At 46.5% G+C, this 18,029-nt stretch overlaps 3 protein-coding genes across 9 annotated transcripts in view; 1 reads left to right on the top strand and 2 right to left on the bottom strand.

The window, feature by feature from the left end:
• The window catches only part of LOC130528396 (carboxyl-terminal PDZ ligand of neuronal nitric oxide synthase protein-like), a 75,549-nt gene extending 68,414 nt beyond the window's left edge, over positions 1 to 7,135 (top strand). For both annotated transcript variants that reach the window (XM_057037708.1, XM_057037707.1), the window contains exons 11-13: positions 3,286 to 3,482; positions 3,705 to 3,826; positions 4,309 to 7,135. In XM_057037708.1, coding sequence (XP_056893688.1) covers positions 3,286 to 3,482; positions 3,705 to 3,826; positions 4,309 to 4,939 — 950 coding nt within the window. In that variant the 3' untranslated portion in view covers positions 4,940 to 7,135. The remainder of the gene's footprint in view (positions 1 to 3,285; positions 3,483 to 3,704; positions 3,827 to 4,308) is intronic.
• A 1,508-nt stretch (positions 7,136 to 8,643) lies between these two features.
• Positions 8,644 to 14,194, bottom strand: eef1db (eukaryotic translation elongation factor 1 delta b (guanine nucleotide exchange protein)). Of its 3 annotated transcripts, XM_057037719.1 has the most exons (9): positions 11,165 to 12,371; positions 10,680 to 10,788; positions 10,538 to 10,609; positions 10,132 to 10,194; positions 9,812 to 9,893; positions 9,620 to 9,732; positions 9,344 to 9,541; positions 9,084 to 9,278; positions 8,644 to 8,764 (listed from the first exon to the last, which is right to left on the bottom strand). In XM_057037719.1, the coding sequence occupies exons 1-9, from the start codon at positions 12,367 to 12,369 to the stop codon at positions 8,726 to 8,728; spliced, it is 2,076 nt and encodes a 691-aa protein (XP_056893699.1). In that variant the 5' UTR covers positions 12,370 to 12,371; the 3' UTR covers positions 8,644 to 8,725. The 3 variants fall into 3 exon arrangements, with proteins under 3 accessions (XP_056893699.1, XP_056893701.1, XP_056893700.1); XM_057037721.1 differs by lacking the exons at positions 10,132 to 10,194; positions 11,165 to 12,371 and adding an exon at positions 14,036 to 14,194; XM_057037720.1 differs by lacking the exon at positions 10,132 to 10,194.
• Positions 14,195 to 14,383: 189 nt separating this feature from the next.
• pycr3 (pyrroline-5-carboxylate reductase 3) lies at positions 14,384 to 18,015 on the bottom strand. 4 transcript variants are annotated; one of them, XM_057037730.1, is made up of 7 exons: positions 17,955 to 18,015; positions 16,241 to 16,334; positions 16,094 to 16,158; positions 15,833 to 16,012; positions 15,546 to 15,758; positions 15,333 to 15,425; positions 14,384 to 15,250 (listed from the first exon to the last, which is right to left on the bottom strand). In XM_057037730.1, exons 2-7 carry the CDS (start codon positions 16,326 to 16,328, stop codon positions 15,047 to 15,049), a joined length of 843 nt encoding a protein of 280 aa, XP_056893710.1. In that variant the 5' UTR covers positions 16,329 to 16,334; positions 17,955 to 18,015; the 3' UTR covers positions 14,384 to 15,046. The 4 variants fall into 4 exon arrangements, with proteins under 4 accessions (XP_056893710.1, XP_056893709.1, XP_056893708.1 ...); XM_057037729.1 differs by lacking the exon at positions 17,955 to 18,015 and adding an exon at positions 17,815 to 17,952; XM_057037728.1 differs by lacking the exon at positions 17,955 to 18,015 and adding an exon at positions 17,001 to 17,915.
• Between the last annotated feature and the right edge of the window lie 14 nt (positions 18,016 to 18,029).

Raw genomic sequence — 18,029 nt, 5'->3', positions numbered from 1 at the left:
GTGGTGCTGCTGCTGCTGCTGCTGCTGCTGCTGCTCTGCTGCTGCTGCTGCTGCTCTGCTGCTGCTGCTCTGCTGCTGCTGCTGCTGCTCTGCTCTGCTGCTGCTGCTGCTGCTGCTGCTGCTGCTGCTCTGCTGCTGCTGCTGCTGCTGGTGGTGCTGCTCTGCTGCTCTGCTGCTGCTGCTCTGCTGCTGCTGCTCTGCTGCTGCTCTGCTGCTGCTGCTCTGCTGCTGCTGCTGCTGCTCTGCTGCTGCTGCTGCTGCTGCTCTGCTGCTGCTCTGCTGCTGCTGCTCTGCTCTGCTGCTGCGCTGCTCTGCTGCTGCTCTGCTGCTGCTCTGCTGCTGCTGCTGCTCTGCTGCTGCTCTGCTGCTGCTCTGCTGCTGCTGCTGCTGCTGCTGCTCTGCTGCTGCTCTGCTGCTGCTGCTCTGCTGCTCTGCTGCTGCTGCTGCTGCTGTTCTGCTGCTGCTGTTCTGCTGCTGCTGCTGCTGCTCTGCTGCTGCTGCTGTTCTGCTGCTGCTGCTCTGCTGCTGCTGCTGTTCTGCTGCTCTGCTGCTGCTGCTGCTGCTGGCTGCTGCTGCTGCTGCTGTTCTGCTGCTGCTGCTGCTGCTGCTGCTGCTGCTGCTGCTGCTGCTGCTCCGCTGCTGCTGCTGCTGCTGCCGCCGCCATGTCATATGGAGGAACTTCGATTATTGATCACCTTTTTCTTTCCCGGCTCTGTGTCTCTTTTTTGCTGGTTCTGCTGGGCAAAATGGATAATATTCTGGAATTGAACTACAAACCCCCTGGGGGTGGGGCAGTTGTAGTAAACAACACTGTATTTAAAACAGCGTGCATTATCTCCTCTTCTTCCTACTCTGCCTGATTAATTCTCCTAAATCACAAGCTCCAGGCGAGGAACAGTGATAAACCCACTTTACGGTTAAATTTGTAATGATTATCAGGCGTGAAATCGCCCAGGTGTGCAATCACAATGCAACCAAACGCTTTAATCAGGACAATGATCAGTATCCTGATTCGATATTCTCTCTTGTTTAAAAGAAAACTGTTCCAGCACAGCAGCATGGAAGCCATTAGTCTTCCTGTTGGAATATAAATTCCTACTTTACCAGCCAGGAGCACTCGCTGAATGTGCTCTGTCCGCCTTTGCTCGGCGTTTTCAAATGACACCAAACCCAGTTTAAAAAGGCCTTTTCCTGCTCAAGTGTCACCTGCTGAGGTCTAACTGGGCTCATTAACTGGGACGCCCCAGTAACAGAGCTGGTGGAGGGGAGTCCACCAGTGTGGCGCCGCCACACGCGAACGTCTGGTGAAGTGAATACAGACGAGTCCAAATGGGGTTGTCAGCTGGGGGTAAAGACCCTGCTGGGACTGTTCGGCACGCGGCTGATGAGTTGAGCAAAGAGCCTGTTCAATGGCGGCAAATGAGCATCACGTCAGGAGGAAACAGGACTTCTCAGATATTTCAGTTTCTGTGTAGTCAAAATGGAGTTATCTCTGGAGAGAAGAGCCTTTATTTATGATTCAACACACACAGAGAAGATGATGACTGCGGAGCCTCCCTGAGTGCCGGCTGGGGTCATTTTTAATGAGTTCCAGAGCTGCCAGCGAGGAAGAACTTGAGAAAAACTGTAATTCAAAGAAATTTGTATGGAGCTTTTGAATTTTACATGTTATCTTGTCCTTTAGATGGTAACTGATCTTATTTCTCTTTGCACAAGATTCACGCTCGCCGGATCCACTCAAAACCGTCGGTTTCGGCGTGAGAGGGATCAAAGATGTGACGCCAAGAGAGACATTCATCTTTGTTTTAAACCTCACCAGTTTATTTAATAACCGTTTTAAATAGGATTTACAGCGTACACTTGTTCAGAGTACACATGGGATGTCAGAGTCGGGCAGAAAATTCCTCATAAATTCTGCCTATAAATCAATAGATTCATTCCAAATATTGACTTTGTGCAAGTTTAGACAACAAAGCTCAATTTCTCAGAGTGCAGTGTTTTGCATCTAATGTGAATATTTCCAGTTCTAGCTTCTCTCCTAATGTCCTTTACTGCATTACAAAGTCCATCCATCTGGCCTGTGTGTCCATTAGGGGTTCAGAGAGGGACCTCCACAGGGGGATCGATGATCAATGCATGTTTATTAGCATGTTCTACGTCTCACTATTGATCGTGAGACGACTGGGTGACCTTGATGCACCGCACCGACCTTGACAGACGGGCGGAGTAACCAACAGAATCATGTAAATGAAGTCTTTTGTTTGTGGGACAGGCATTTCGACTCCACCCTGCTGTGGCCTCAGCACAGTTGTGTTGTTGAGGTCTTGATTCAGGACAGAGAAAAGGTCGCAGCGCGCGGCTCCACGTTGACTTGGATAATTACAGCGAGCGGGAGCTGCTGGGTGGTTTCACTTCACATCCTCTCCTGTAATAATTGATTCACTGTTTGATGATGATTAAGTGCCTGCGTGCTGCAGAGTAAATGTGTGTCTTTCTCTCTCTCTGTCAGCCAGAAGTTACTCTCAATGGCGTCATTTTTGAGTCACAATATTGGTTCCTGTTTCCTCTAGTCGGAGACTAACGTGGTTTTTATACATCGCCTTTAAGACTTGAAGTAAAATTAGGACTCAGGGTTGCTGGTTGAACATTTTCCATCTGTTAAACTGGCTTCTTCAGACCTAGACCAGTTTGCTGTTTTGGTTTTTTTCTACCTCAGCCAATAATCTATATTTTAAATGTGAGTCACCCTGATGCTTTTATTTCCCCATTAAATGCTTTCCTGAGAAACATTTCTTTACAAGAGGTAAGGTATTTTGCTGGAGTAGATTGGAATCCACAGGGGCTCCCATCTCCTCTTTTGCGGTTTATGATGCTTCTTTTTGTCATTTCTGTTTTTTTTTTTGTTTTTGTTTTTATGGCGTTTTGTTTTAAGTGCATGAGTTCTGTTCCTGACTAGAGCAAATTGCATCTATCTGACCTTCATGTGTTGTGTGCACTTCTTATTCTTTTATTCCTCCCATGTAACATCCTCCTGCCTGATATATATGATGTTAAGGAAGGAATACTCCACTAAAACAAAGCAAGCTTTTATCCTTTACCGCTCCATTTCTGTTTAACTTGTTTGGCAGATTCAGTGTAGTTCTTGGTGGACTATTCCTTTATGTTTCCCATCTGCATTTTATTTTAAAGTAAACATCTCACCTGTGTTGTCTGAAGGGTCTTTGCATGTCTTTATTAACCCTCACATCACTGGTGTTAATCACCACCTTCTCTTTCCACCGACAGTTGATCAAAGTATGTTTGAGAACTCCGTTGCCCAGCAGCAGAGTCCCCAGTCCTCCAGAGCGGGCCAGTCCTCGGCCCGACGATCCGTGGCATCGGTCGGTCCTCACCTGGGGACGAGTTCTGCTGACTCACCGTCCTCAGGAGGACAACAGAGGCTTAAAAATGCCATTAACCTGGGCAAAGCTGTCGGAGCCAAGGTCAGTGCTAAACCGGTCCTTGAAAAGTCTTTTTGTTTTGCACTTCTAACAAGCTGCAGATCTCCAATATAAACTCAGTTACTGCTGCAGTTCATATAGATGTTCACTAGGTGGCTACACTACACACACACACACACACACACACACACACTGCATGAACAACAGCGCCTCCTCAGGGATCATTGAGTGTAGCACCATTCATACTTTAGTTTTGGATTTCAGGTCAATGACTTGTTAAGAAGAAAAGACTCGACCCACCTGGGGGACATTGGTGTCACAGAGGTCAACAAGAATGTGGATGTTTGGAGCTGCATGGACCAACTGAACCAGACCTCCAGTAACAGGTACACACACACACACACACACACATAGACATGAACTTTTTAAACTCGCACTTAGCACCGGTAATTTGATTCATCAGTATTGAAGGTCTGTCCCATGTGAATGAGCAGGAACGAGCAAACTTTTCCTAGACAAACGGTTCCATACTTAAATGATAAAACCCACCAAAGAAATTGGCTCCTTCTGCACAGAAATATGAAATTAAGTAGTAAGAGAAGTGTCTGTCGCTGCTAATTAGACCCCGGGGTCAGAAAAGGTGGAGACTTCAAGAGGCTCCTGTGAATAGTAGTCTTGAATTATTAATGATGCTCCAAAGTTGCAACATGACTGGAACCGAGTTTGCAGCCTCGACCATCTTCCATACATCTCTGTTTTCCTTCTGTCTTGTTCTCCGTTCCATCCTGATGAGAAGAAACTGAATGTTGTCCAAGTGTGAAATTCAAGCCGTCCATCATTCCATGTTTTCCTCTCTCCTCTCTTCCAGCTACATGTCCTTTGACTCCTTCCCCCGACTCGATCCACCTCCTCCGTCTGGTAAAAAACGTGTTCCCCGGGCACTGAAGACCACCCAGGACATGATGATCTCATCTGACCCCGTGGTCTCCTCACCTGACCACGCTGAGCCCTCCCCCGTCGCTTCACCCGACAAAACTCTGCCCGACACCAAAGAGGAGCTGAAGGTCGACGAGGAGGAGCTGCAGGATGCTGAGGAGACTGAGGCGCAGGAGAGCGCACAAGACCAAACGGAGGAGAACGGCGGGAAGAAGGTAGAAGGTGAAAAAGTTGACGGGACAGCAGGAGGGGGAGAAGCTGATGTGGAGGATGAGGGGAGTGAAGGAGGTGAGGAGGAGAAGCATCAGCTCCAGCTGCAGCTCTCCGTTCCAGACCTCATCAACAAAGACCCCCCTCAGCCGGAGTCCAGAGACAAATCCAACGAGGTGTGGGTGAAGGTGTCGGACTCCCGCCTGGCCTCCACCCCCTGCTCAGGGAAAACGGCCTGCCGCATCAGCCTGGGAGAGGAGGTCCTGCTGGGGAACGGCGCCCCCTGCAGCAAAGGCAACGCAGTGAGTCCAGAGGAGTTTGAGCCTCATCCCGACCTGCTCTCATTTGAGTAGAGCTGGTGGTCATCCGGAAGCTCCGCCCCCCATGTTTCCCAGGCTGATTTCAGACAGACAGACAGCCACTGGCATCCAGGAACCAAATCATGTGTCAAGCTGACTGTTTTTAACTTTTTGACATTGGGTTTAAATGTAAACTAACCCACAGATTTTTGAGACAATGAGCTGGAGGTCAGTATGTCTGAGTTTTTTTTATTTTTGAGGTCTCATGAACGTCTCATGCTTTATCATTTATTATGTCAGATCTGAAACACATTATCTAATCGTTGTGGTTAATGAAAGGAAATATTCCTTTAAACTGAGAGGAAAATACACTAAACAAGATGTGTCCCTTGTAATTTAATTTTTTTTAAGTATCTGAAAGTTTGTTTTTTATAAAATGATTATATTTAATGCCTGCTGTCACCACAGATACACAACCATCATCATCAGAACTGCACTTGTCTCTATCACTTTATAAGATTTCCGCACCACCACATCACTCATGCAGCTGAAATTCAAGTTGTTTGTCATTTTTAACATATCTAAGATATGGTTTTAACTTCACATTCGCCAAACTTGGTGAAAGGAGCATCTGAGATGAGAGAAAACGTTCAGGATGTAAATGCAGGAAATGAAGGAGCGGCTGAATGAATGTAAGGAAAAAGGCTTTGAGGGGAAACCCACTCGCTTTCAAACCACAACTGGAGCCTTTTTTTGTAACTTGATTTTACCCGGTTTCCAATTTCCATCACCAGTTGTTTTTGACCACATTGGCTCCAAGTTTTAGCATCTATTAACCTGAATAATGACAATTTGAAGCAGCGGGAGCAGGGAACTGGGCTGAGAAGTGGAGGGTTCTCGGTTCCAGCAAAAACATGTACGGTGTTCTGGTCGTAGGGGAAGGTACCAGAGCACCTTTAGAGCACTACCAAGGTACCCTTGAGCAAGGAACCAAACCCACAAATGCTCGCCTAGGGACCTTTGTGTGCCCTCCCCGTGACCCCAGAAAGGAATAAAGGGGTCAGAATTACTATTTTCAGGGGGTTCTTGGCTGAGAAAAAGGGAAGAATGGATGTGGAGGATGGATTGTTGGTTCCAAACAGAAGTGAGATAGGAGATAATGAGCTGAGGAAAACCGTCAAGTGCGTCATAACGGAACAGAACCAAGAGGTAAATCGGCAGCCTGCAGGTGTTTTCGTCAGATCCTGTCATCATTCTCAAAGTTCTCCTTCCACTGAGATGAGAGAGAAGCTGTCGTTTATGCAAAACGCTGTTCTCAGCTTCACTGCTGCATCTGGGGGAGTTGAAAAGGCGACGATCCGTGTCATTGTGAGAGGTCAAAGGTCTTTTCTGGATTCACTGATTCACGCAGGCTCATGGTGCCCCTGGAAGTGTCCTTGCAGGGGTTTCCTGAGACGACCTTCATCAGGATGCTGACGGAACAAACGATAAGAACGTGGCTCTTTTAAACAGAGGCATTAAAAGGTCATTAGCATGTCACACTGTAAAAATAACAGCTGAACATGCAGCATTTCAGAGGCTTCATTACTTTACTGATACATTTAACCGTATTTAACCACAGCAGCTGGACTGAGCGAGACAAACTGAACCAAAAGCAACACAGCAGCTGCTTGTGTTTGATCCTCAGCCTTGAGTCATTGCTGACTCCACCTCCTTCCTCTCAGCACAGTTAATGAGCATTAACATATTAATACATCGGCACAGTTTATTATGAAACCTTTTAGAACGCTGCAGTGATATTTTATTGTTTTCTCATGTAGGAATGACACGATTGTGTCCATTTAATGGAAATAGCCTTGCTTTGTACAATATCTGTGAATATGCAGGTTGTGTCACGCTCGCAAATGAAGGAAACTGATTCGTTTGGATATTCAGTGGTAGAATGTACTGTATTTCCAGTGACCTGCTGTCATTTACTGTAGCTGCCTCAGAGTTTGAACAGTTTTTTATTCTGTTATACATGTCATTTTTATCTTGCCTTGTGCTGACAGAATGTCAGACCTGAACCACGAATGAAGGAAGTGCACATTTTAATATTCAGCCTTTTCCTGTTGGGATTTATATGCAATGAAAACGTGCCAAGAAAATCAGTAGATATTTTGATCTGTGTATTTTTTTAAATTGAGATGTAATGACTTTCATAGTGTAATCCTTTTAAAAGAAAACCAATAATAGATGATCTTGAGTTTTCATTTTGTGACGTGTGCGGTTTTTCATTTAAGCACTTTTTTTGTTTGTTTGTTTGTTTTACAGCTTTCTGCCAAATCAAAGCCTCCAGAAATAATTCTGTTCTGGCAGAGCTGGATTTTTACACCTTAAATCTGTTGTTATAAACAGGCTTATGTTCTTTGGGAGTGTGGCGCTCATGTTTAATTCATTCCTGTTTGTTCTACTTGGTGTACATTCTCCTACACCCCTAGTTCTCAGTGCAATTTTCTGACCTGTTTGTAACTGTGTTGAATTTTTTTTAAAAGGATGAGTGCACAATGAGGAGAGTTCTTCACCTCCCAAAGAACAAACGAGGAGCAGACGGATGGGTCAGGTCAATGTTTATTAATAATTCAGCGATTATTTGATGCATTTATTCATTATCTACAAAGGATTCTGGGCTTTCTTGCAATTTTAATAGCCGTTGGGAAGCCCTCATGGACATTTTATGACCATAAAATCCCCTTGAAGTAAAAGTCTTGCAGCATTTTTCCCAGTAATTTAAATGTAGCGTGTTTAATCTGCCTGTGTCTCCATCTACTGGCACTTACAGTTACTGCACTGCTGCCAGAGGCTTCAAAATTGTAGACGTGTCCAATTAGTCTTTACTTTTGTCTTTTACAGAAGGCTGTCTTTGCTGAAATGCTGCGTTATTAATGGGATAGCTGATGGCAACAATTTAACCAAATGAGAATGATTAATGTATTGAAGCAGAAAAAAATAATTACAGAGAAAACATGTAGGCACAACAGCTAAATTTGCTCCAGGTTTTTTTTTTAAACAGTTTGTTTACCAAATTGCAACCCATTAAACGTGTTTTATTTATTCACCCTTAAAGGCAAATCAGAAACTGACATTTAATATAAATGTCTTGTACTCAGTCTTAAAAGTTTGAGGAGGAATGCAAAAAGAAGACGGCCTAGTAAAGTCTAAAATCAGAATCTGACCTACAGAACTGAGATTTTTCTCAAGCCATTTCAATACTTTACACGTCTATTTTAGTATAAAGAGCTCCATTTACGGGTCAAACATACGTGTGGCGACAAATGAATCTACAAAAGACAATAGAAGCTTCTTTCAGAACAGTTCGCAGACTTTTGAGCGAAATATTTCAATGTATGAAGGTGCTGTTGATACATGCAGCCAGCAGGTGGCAGCCGGTGCCGCGCTCAACCGTTCTCTTCACATCCGGTTCCCCACTTCCGGTTCTTCCCACCTGCCGGCGGAACGTCAGGTGAGTAATATTAAATATTCACATTCATCTTTTGGTTTTCCCTTCGTATACGCTCTGAGGAGTTAGTGCTCGTTCATCCATTAATGCGGTGAAGCGTTAATATTTAAAAATATTTAAATATCTGCTGTCTCACCGCTGTTTGGTTGTCTTTTAACAGCAGTTTGCACACACGCTCATGCAACCAAAGAGATGAAGGAACAAAAACAAGCATTCCCACTTGATCTCCAGATGTGTTTTATAATAAGAGACGACAGCATTAGTGCAAGAGTTCGTATTTATTAACCGTTGACACAATGAGCAGAGAAAACAGGCGAGACAACACAGAAAGACACCAAAAATTAGATTTTGTTGAAGGCTGCTACATCCACGCTCTGGACCTGAAACAGAGGAGAATCGATTAATATCCCCGACCGTCTTTTTTACACGTCCATGACATATTCTTTACGATTGATCTTTAAATCCGAGCTTTGTGAAACATACTGGATAAGCTTTCAATGCAGAAAAACCTGTTCGCTTTTTTCTTAGTTGCGACATCTGGTGGCAGGTGATGAAATAACAGTTGTAAAAGAATATATATCCAAAACTGATCTTGATTAAGCGCTTACATTTTCTGGATGAAAACCCTTTAAACATTACACCATTTTAACACTCGGGCTACTCCTTAACAATGAGTGAGATTCTTACAATAGTACTTACATAATCTTCAAACTTGGTGATTTCTTCCTCTAGCAAGTCTGTCCCCACCTTGTCGTCCTCCACCACACAAGCAATCTGAAGCTTTTTGATGCCATATCCCACTGGAACCAGTTTGGACGTACCCCACAGCAGGCCGTCAGTCTGCACGGAGCGCACGCACTCCTCCAGCTTTGCCATGTCAGTTTCATCATCCCACTGAAAACACCATAAAAGTGTTAAATAACCACCCGTTTCCAGGTTTAGTGTTAAAGGGAACTTACAGGTTTGACATCCAGCAAGATGGAAGACTTGGCGATGATGGTGGGTTTCTTGGCTTTCTTCTCCGCATACTCTTTTAACCTCTGCTCTTTGATCTTCTCTGCTTCTTCATCGTCATCGCTACCAAACGGGTCAAAATCGTCGTCGTCATCCTCTTCTTGCTTTTTAGCTGGGGCACTCTTCTGCTGTACAGCTGTACCCTTTAAGACGAACCACATGTGCATGACTACAGGGCGCGTAAAGGCTGTAATGGCTGGCGGAGTAAAGCCGTGGCTCACATTCGTGTAAGGAACTGCTGGAGCGGAAGCTGGGACAGCAGCGACAGGAGACTTCTCCAGAACCTCCACGCGACCTTCTAGTTTGGAAAGCGCTGCCCTCAAGTCGCCAATCACTGGAGAAAAGTCCTCATAGTGAGTTCACAACATTGACACCCCCCCACATCCTTTAGGGATGAAAATGAGCGCACAAACCTGTGTATAAGCTTTGGTTTTCCAACTCCAGGCTCTTGATGCGGGACACAAGTTCTCCCTGGTCAGCGGAGTTGCTCCCGCTCTGCATCGAAAAAACATTTACATATAGCGAGAAACCAGAACACACAATCTTATTTAAAACCAACACGCAATCAAGCAAACTCCAAATGTGTCCACACCAAACAGATGCAGCCAGAAGTGATTAAAAAGCTGTTTGGTCTCCACCAGGAACCAAAAGCCATCCAAACAGCGAAGCTACTAAAGTCAGGCAGGGCTGGGAAAACGATGCTTCCAAGGACACGCGATGGGGGGGAACTTACAAGCTGGGAGTGGAGCTTCGGGGGTGAGTGAGCAGCCCCTTTGTTACACAGGGTAGCCTTCAGCTGAGACGTGAGGACGGAATTTGAACCCCGAAAGAAAAAGCACCCGAGCAGAAAGGAATGAATGCAGAATGCAGAACATTTCAAACCGCACAGACCTGTCTGACAGCAAAAGTGACATTTTTCTGCAAATACCTGAACTATTTTGACAAGGACAAAGGAAGGCGGTCCGCATTGTATAAAAGTCTTTTCTTTTTTATTTTAATGGAGCAAAAATATCTCAGTCGTTAACAACCTGGTTGTTTCACCACATCAATAGGAAAAAACCTCTTTACAATTAGTGGCTTTGGTATTTAATGAATAGAAATCGTAGAACATGAGGCAACAGTAGCAGAGAAAAACTCACTCCTGCTAAAGACTTCTGGATGTTCTCTCTGGCCCGAGCAATGTCTTGCAGGATGGAGTTAGCCCCCACGTCCTGAGAAGATAAAACTATTCATTTAATCACATTTCTCTCAGCTCCGATCCAAAAGGAGGCGTCCTGGTACCTGTGAAGAGCCGTTCATTCGCTCGTAGAAGCACCTTTCCGCCTCATCGTAGCGAGGTTTGTCAAACCAGACCTTCTCCTGAGCCAGAAAGTCCACTGATGTCATGGTTCTACAGCGGATAAAGCAGGGACGGAGAGAGGGAAGTGTGAACAGGAGGTTCAGGAAACAAGAGAGGAGGGGAAATAAGCAGGTTTAATAAAGTGGAGATATCAACTCATATTTAGATGGAGAGAGGACTGGTTCGTAGTCGTATTAACACATCCCACAGATGAACAACATAATTCTACACAACCAAATAAATACACACGTAGTGAAACGTGGTGATGTGGACATTCATTCAGAAAAAAAATGAAGACCTCAACGACGACTCAAACCAAAAGAAAAGATGTTTTCCCCCACACATTCATGGAACCAAAGAGGCAAAGCAAAGAAAATGATGAAGATGAAACATCTGAAGCAGATCCACTCCCCCAGTTTGGTCATACTTGTCCCTGGGTGGGGTACTGGAGGAAGATGCTGGTCTTGGATTTTTCTTTTTCTGTCCCGCTGCAGCTTCAGTCCCACTGACACTGTGAAAACGGCTCTCTGCAGCCTGAAACCGCCACTTGTCCAGCCACACCGGCTCACTGTCGGGGTGAAGAAAGTAACCAACTCCCACCCTCGATACCTCCTCCTTCTCAGGAACCTCATTCGGCTCCTCTTCTTCCTGAATGGGGAGCAGAGCGTGGAAGACTTCTGCTTTCCCCTGTGGGACCACCCATTTTTCCTCCACGGCTACTTGATCTTCCTCCTCCTCCTCCTCTTCTTCTTCTACAAGGCTTTGAGGGTGGTCGTTGCTCCTGGAGGTGGGGGCACAACTGGATCGTTTGGCGGAATTGTTGCCGTACAGATTCTGGTAGAACACGGCTTCGGCGCGGTCATACAAGGGCTTCTCCAGCCACACATCCCTGAGCAGCTCCGCGGGGATGCGAGGTAATCCATTAACCGACTGGCGACTGGTTGGGGTGACAAGAGCTTGTTGAACGGGAGTTGGCGTGAGAGACTGGTATCCTTCGTCAGGCGTTCTGGCCACACCGGAGCTGCCGGGCTGGGGCGGAATGTGCAAAGAGTTCGGAACGGGCGCCAGGGATTCTACAAACTGGCACCCCGCGTGGTCAAAGGACGCCTTGTTCACCCACGTGGACGCTGGACCAGACGGAGGACCTTTGGAGTTCTTTCCTGGCGCCGACGGTGCTTTGGCTGCCTGGGTGGTCCCACTGGAGGAGCTGGCCAGCCAGCGCTGGTAGAGGCTCTCTGCCCGCTCATAGACGCTGCGCTCAAACCAAACATTGGCACATTCAAACTTCAGGCCGCTCAGCTCAGCGCGGGAGTCGGCGGGCTGCCCGGCGGCCTGCCGGGGCTTCGCTTCGTTCAGAGTTTTACCGTCAGCCTGCCCCGCCTCGGGTCGACTCCCCGGTTTGGACGACCTTTTCCTGCGACGGCGGCTTTTCCCAGCCTGCTTCCCCTCTCCGTTCAAGCTACCGCTTTCTGGGGACGATGACGTCGTCGTCTCTCCGTTTCTTTGAGCCGATTGGGCCTTATTCCTACGTCCCACGTCTGAGTTTGCAGGACGTTCCGCTTGACAGCTGTTGGAAGGCGGATCATTCTCAGACCGCTCCAGGGCGGAGCACTGGGAGAGCTTCTGAGACATCTCTTCATTGCAGGGAGGGAAAAGAGAGAACAACAGGTACAGGCTTCTGGGTTAGATACAGAGAGACACGGGAACGTTTAGCCAACAAAATCGGATCAAACGAGACTTTCCGCAAGTGGAAACGTCTCAGGGCAACGCTTAACATGCAGGACATAAGATGAAATCCATGCAAGCACCCAGATACAGAAACAGGTTTTTACTGCCACAGCAGTTTTCTCTGATAACCTCATGATAGCGTAAACCGCCGCCATGGCGACCATGGAAATGCATTTAGCGTAACTAGGTAGAGGTACTTCAATTACCCCAATGTGACCTCAACATTCTTTAAGAATTTTCCATCATAACTGAGCAGCAAAATTCAAGACTTCAGCTCAAGTTGACACTGAAAGGAGAACATGCAAAGTACAAAAACAACTAGTAAACCTGAAATATCAGTCATTTTAAATAACGGTCATTTCATGCAGTGCAATCAGCAGCTATGCAGGACAGGTCATGCAACATTTAATGCCATGTGGACAAATTTAGAAATTATTTGCTGCTTAATTATTCGAACAGTGATTTTAAAAGCGGGTCTCAGGATCCTGGGAGTCGATTAAGTCTTTATTGGAGGAAAAATGGAGCAACAAATCCACATATTTCTCTGGTGTTTGGAGAGAACATATGGTCTGATTTGTGCAGGTGTCTGAGTCTTTGAGAACCACTGTTCACACCTGGCGGTTCAACTCTTAACTCACCTTCCTTTGAAAAGGTGATGAACTTAAACTAGTATCAAATTATACAGAGAGGTGGTTTTTCCAATTAAACGCGGGCCATTGGAAAAAAGACAAGAATCATTGATCAAAACATCAAGGAGCCAATAAAACAATGACAACACAACGGGCACAAAAGACAAGAAAACAGGCACAAATGGGGACTGTGGCCATGGGACTCACCTGTCAAATACTGAATGCAAGATGGTGCAAAGAGTCAACGCGTTAAAAGACTTCAACATGACACTTTTGCCTTTTGGATACAGGAAGCAGCAGAGAAAATGAGCAGGACTTTGCTGTCAAATCAACATATTTAGCCAAAGACTCGTTATTTACCTCTTGTTCAGGTCAATTCGACCTGTTTAGATTAACTCAGCCTCCAGATCAAACCATTAGGATCATGTTTCATTATAGGAACACTCCTCAAGAGGCAAGACATCATGCATATTGTTGTTGAAAGCCATTCAAACATTAGTGTGCCCTTTTAAGAGGAGAAACCTGTCTAGCAATTTATTAAACAATAAGCTGTCATATTGAAATAGGTGTGTCGGCTAACCTTAACAGTAGCCACCTTGTGACACAACTCTAACTGGAAAGAAATATCAGCCGATTAAATGAAGGTGTCTCAAAATAATGCTTGTTTTAATGCGCACACCCGATTGAGATCGCCCCATTCATTTTGAGGCGAGAGCCGGTTTCTCAATGGGGAAGAGCGGCCATTGCTGCGGGGCTTCACCCGGCGTGACACCGCGTTAGCATTAGCAACATGCTCTCCTTCAGCTAACTAGCCGCTAGCTAAAACACGCGACGCGCTCGTGACTCGAGGTGGCTTCGCATCGTGGTGTGTATTTTAAATGGCTTCCGTCACTATTCCCGCACGTTTAAGCCGCCTGTCGATCGGACAGAACGGTACTTACTGCCGAGTTTAGTCCCTGCGGTGCGTGGAAGCAGGCCGGTGCCTAAAACGTGTCTTCTCCAGCCGTGAGTGACAACGGGAAGGAGGAAGAGGAGGTGGAGGAGGAGGTGGAGGAGGAGGCGATGTTGGAGCCTGAGTGTGGGGGAGGGGAGAGGGTTAAAAAAGGATGATGATGATGATGATGATGATGCCCTGAGAGGCTGCTTTTTGTTCCCCGTGTTTGATTACAAGGCCATTATTCCCCCAACATCCTCTATTTTGATACAGTGGCTGCCATTTATCCACTGACTAGAATAAACCCTGCAAAATGTCAGTGAATATTTTCAAACAAGGTGAAGCACAAAGCTGGTTGCAGTTTGACCAAATATCACATTTTAATTTAAAACATCAATTCCAATCTCCACAGCCATGGCTCCAATTCTTTACATCAGACATCCATCACAGAGATGAACAACAGTAATGTGGATGTGAATTTTAAACAGCTTTTTACAGTATATCATTTTATATAAATTATGTGTAAAAGTGTGCAATTGACCATTTGATACAGAGTCATCACCTCGGCACAGCAACTATTAAGACTTTTTACAAATGTAAGTTATGGCAGAATTGTTTGAAATGGTTGTGCATTATTTACACAGTTGACACGTGTCGCCATGGCGACGTGGCAGCATAACGGGGGATGAATCGGGGTATCTCACGACGAGAGCTACGGCTGAAAGAGACACCAGCAAACCGGAAATGTGGTAGAAACTATGAGCATATTCAAATTAGTCTTTCGGAATTTCCGAAACGGAGAGGAATGATTATTGTTGCACATGAGAAATGATGCGTCAGTAGCTTTGACCTGTTACTGGTCAGTGTCGAAGACGCTCAATCGTCCACGTAAACATCATTTGAAGGTGGTCAAACGGAAGATCTGTGATGAATTAAGGTTCAAAAAAAGGAAAATAATTCCTGCTGTTCCGCTTGGAAAAGGTCCCGTGAGGTCATTCAAAGGCAGGAAGTGCGAGGGTTACTTCGTGCATCTCGCCGAAGACCTGCGGCCGAGCTCTCTGGCTCTCTCGGTGGCGGACTCCACAGCGCTCATGGTGGCCGCCCTCACGCCTCCCTGCTCCAGGGTGTGAAGCCCGTAGATGGTCGTTCCGCCCGGGGTGCACACCTCCGCGCGCAGCTGAGCCGGATGCTTCCCCGAATCGCACAAGACCCTCCCAGCGCCCTGACAGGAGACACCAAATCAAGCAGGACACATGAGTCTGGAGCGAGAACTCCGGAGAGCGAAACGGGAGGGCGAGACTGACCAGGACGGTTTGAGACGCGATGCTGTGCGCCAGAGCGCTCGGCATTCCCATTTTAACCGCCCCCTCCGCCAGAGCCTCCGCAAACAGGTACACCTGTGGAGAGCAGTGACCCGCGTCAACCTACGGGTCCCCGGAGCTGAGATCACATCACATTCGTCACGAGATGGAGACCAACGGAGGCGATCCACCGGTGGATTTCATTTTGAGACTCACGAAAGCGACCCCGCTCCCACTTATCCCGGTGTGAATGTCGATCCACGTCTCGGGTCCCTCCTCCACCAACCCACAGCGGTGCAGCAAGGAGCGGAGCAGCGCGCCGTCCTCGGGCTTTGCATTGGATCCACGCGCAAACAGCAGAGCCCCTTCCTGAACCAAGCAGGGCAGGTTGGGCATCATCCTGATGACCACCGAGTTCTCAGGTAGAAGCTGCAGTCGGAAGAGCAGAACATGAGATCTTCTGCCCCCCCCCACAGCCGTGTTGCAGCCTCCGCCAGACTCACCTCCTCTAATGTGGCCAGCGTTACTCCGGCTGCGACGGACACGATGATGTGCCTATCGGTGACGTGCGGCGAGATCTCAGCGAGGACATGCGGAACCAAGTGAGGTTTGACCGCGATGAAAACCACGTCCGAGCCACAGACCACTTCTGTGTTGGAGTGAGTGACGGGAACCCCGAGCTCCTGAAATCCAGAGGCAGAAATGCTCGACATGAGGGCGGCGCGCGCCTGCATCCGATCGGCCCAGCGAGACTGGATAAATACCTGGAAGCGTCCCAGGTTCCGGATGGAAGGGGCACTCACTTTGATGTTCCCAGAAAGGATATTTCCTTTAATGAGAACAGAACCACTGTTACTTGATGTTACCTACGATAACCTTCAGCTCTGCACACACCCCCCTCCCCCAGTCACCTGACATCATGCCCTTTGTGATTCCAAAAGCCATGTTTCCTGCACCGATAAACCCGACCTTCAGCTGCCGGTCCATCTCTGGGTCCATTTTGATCTAGGAGAAATGGAAGCATCAACGTCATGCTAGCAGCTGGAGGGTTCTCCCAGAATCATTCCGACATTAACCTGCGTACTCAAGAAAACATTTTATGGGTTCTTTGGTAAATCAACAGCTCAGCCTCGATCTACTAAATCAGCCAAATCCACAAAAATCAACAATCTTGCAATTAAGAATAACTAATTATGTTAAATAATTATATTTTGAATATAATCAGTAGATACATACATCAAGTGTAATATTGAAATCTGAAGAAGTTGCGATGGGAAAAATGTGACAAAACACCATTTTAAAGAAACGTGCACGTCCACAGATGCATCTTGTACAGCCATTATCTTTAGGATGCATTTTTCACGCATCACATAAAACACAACTTCCAATAACTGTATAGTAAAATATAACGATATGTACATTATATTGTAACTAAAATAGCTGCGTTGGTGACCATATCATGCAGCAGACGTTACCGGTTTCAGATAGGAAATAATAAAGACTGGATGTTTTAAATGTACTTTTGAAGGTTCATTTGGTAGAAACATCCCACCGAAACATCACTATTTCGACGTCACGAAACGAAATACCGAATTGGCTTAGAAATGAATGCAAGTAGCAAATAATCCACATGACAGCACACAGCTATAATGGCATCTGCATCATCCCTACAATTAAATCCAAATTCTGAGTGGAAGTGTCGGTGCAGGGCTGCGGCCAGGTCAGCATCGATGCTTCTCCATCCGACTCTTCAGTCACTTCATCATTCCTGTCTGAGCTGAGGACCCCATCTCCGACCAGGGAGTGTCTGGACTCCATGATAGCAACCATCGTCTTCTCATACCGCCACCAACCCTGAATTTTGGTCGGTGCTGGCGAGTTTGGCTCTCTCTGTCGTTTGTAGTACGCACTTTTAAGAAGTTTCCAACGAAACTTTAACTGATCCACAGTCCTATGATACCCGGCTGCTGTCATTCTCCGATGCGCCACCTTGAACAGTTTGTTATTCCTCACTTTCCTGCCGTCTAAGCAATTCTTGATGTCCAGCTCTTTGAGGATTTCGAGCAACAACTCAGTCTCCCTCACGTCCCAGTTCTGCTTCTTGTTGGTGGAGTCATTCATTGTTGTGTATCTCAGTTAGCTCGGCGGCTAGTGAAGGCTAGCCCGACGGCACAATGTCCACACGGCTTGGGAGGCTAATACGAAGTCAGCATGCCCACGGGAGGCTGCTGCTAACTTAAAGCTTAGCTGTGTTTAGCATACATGAAGTTAGGATCTTAAAAATCCTGTCAGAAAACATGCCACAATAGTAGAAAACTAACCCCGCTGCACAGAGCCAGGGTTAGCAAGGGATTAATCCAAGAGATTAGAAATACAATACACGTGCTTCTTATTTGCTGGACAACCATAAAATAACACGGAGTGACAGTGTCAGGAGACGGCGAGAGCGACACCGGCTAACGCTGGTGCTAGCTTATGTATTCACCTGATGATTTTTCTGAATGTCTGACGTTCGTCGTTCAACAAAAAATCAATTGTACCTATGCCGTTAAAGGTGCATGTTAGACAGGATACGCACCCGCGGGCAGGCGAAAAGCGTGAACTATCTGTGCGTTTGTTACTCACACGTCAGCTGCTGCGCCAGAGGGGCGGCAGTGTCAGCGAGCCCGGTGTGTGTCTTTCTGTAGCGCCTGTGACATA

This window comes from Takifugu flavidus, chromosome 7 (genome assembly GCF_003711565.1).
Source record: "Takifugu flavidus isolate HTHZ2018 chromosome 7, ASM371156v2, whole genome shotgun sequence".
Lineage (NCBI taxonomy): Eukaryota > Metazoa > Chordata > Actinopteri > Tetraodontiformes > Tetraodontidae > Takifugu > Takifugu flavidus.
This window is presented reverse-complemented; position numbering and strand designations above follow the sequence as displayed.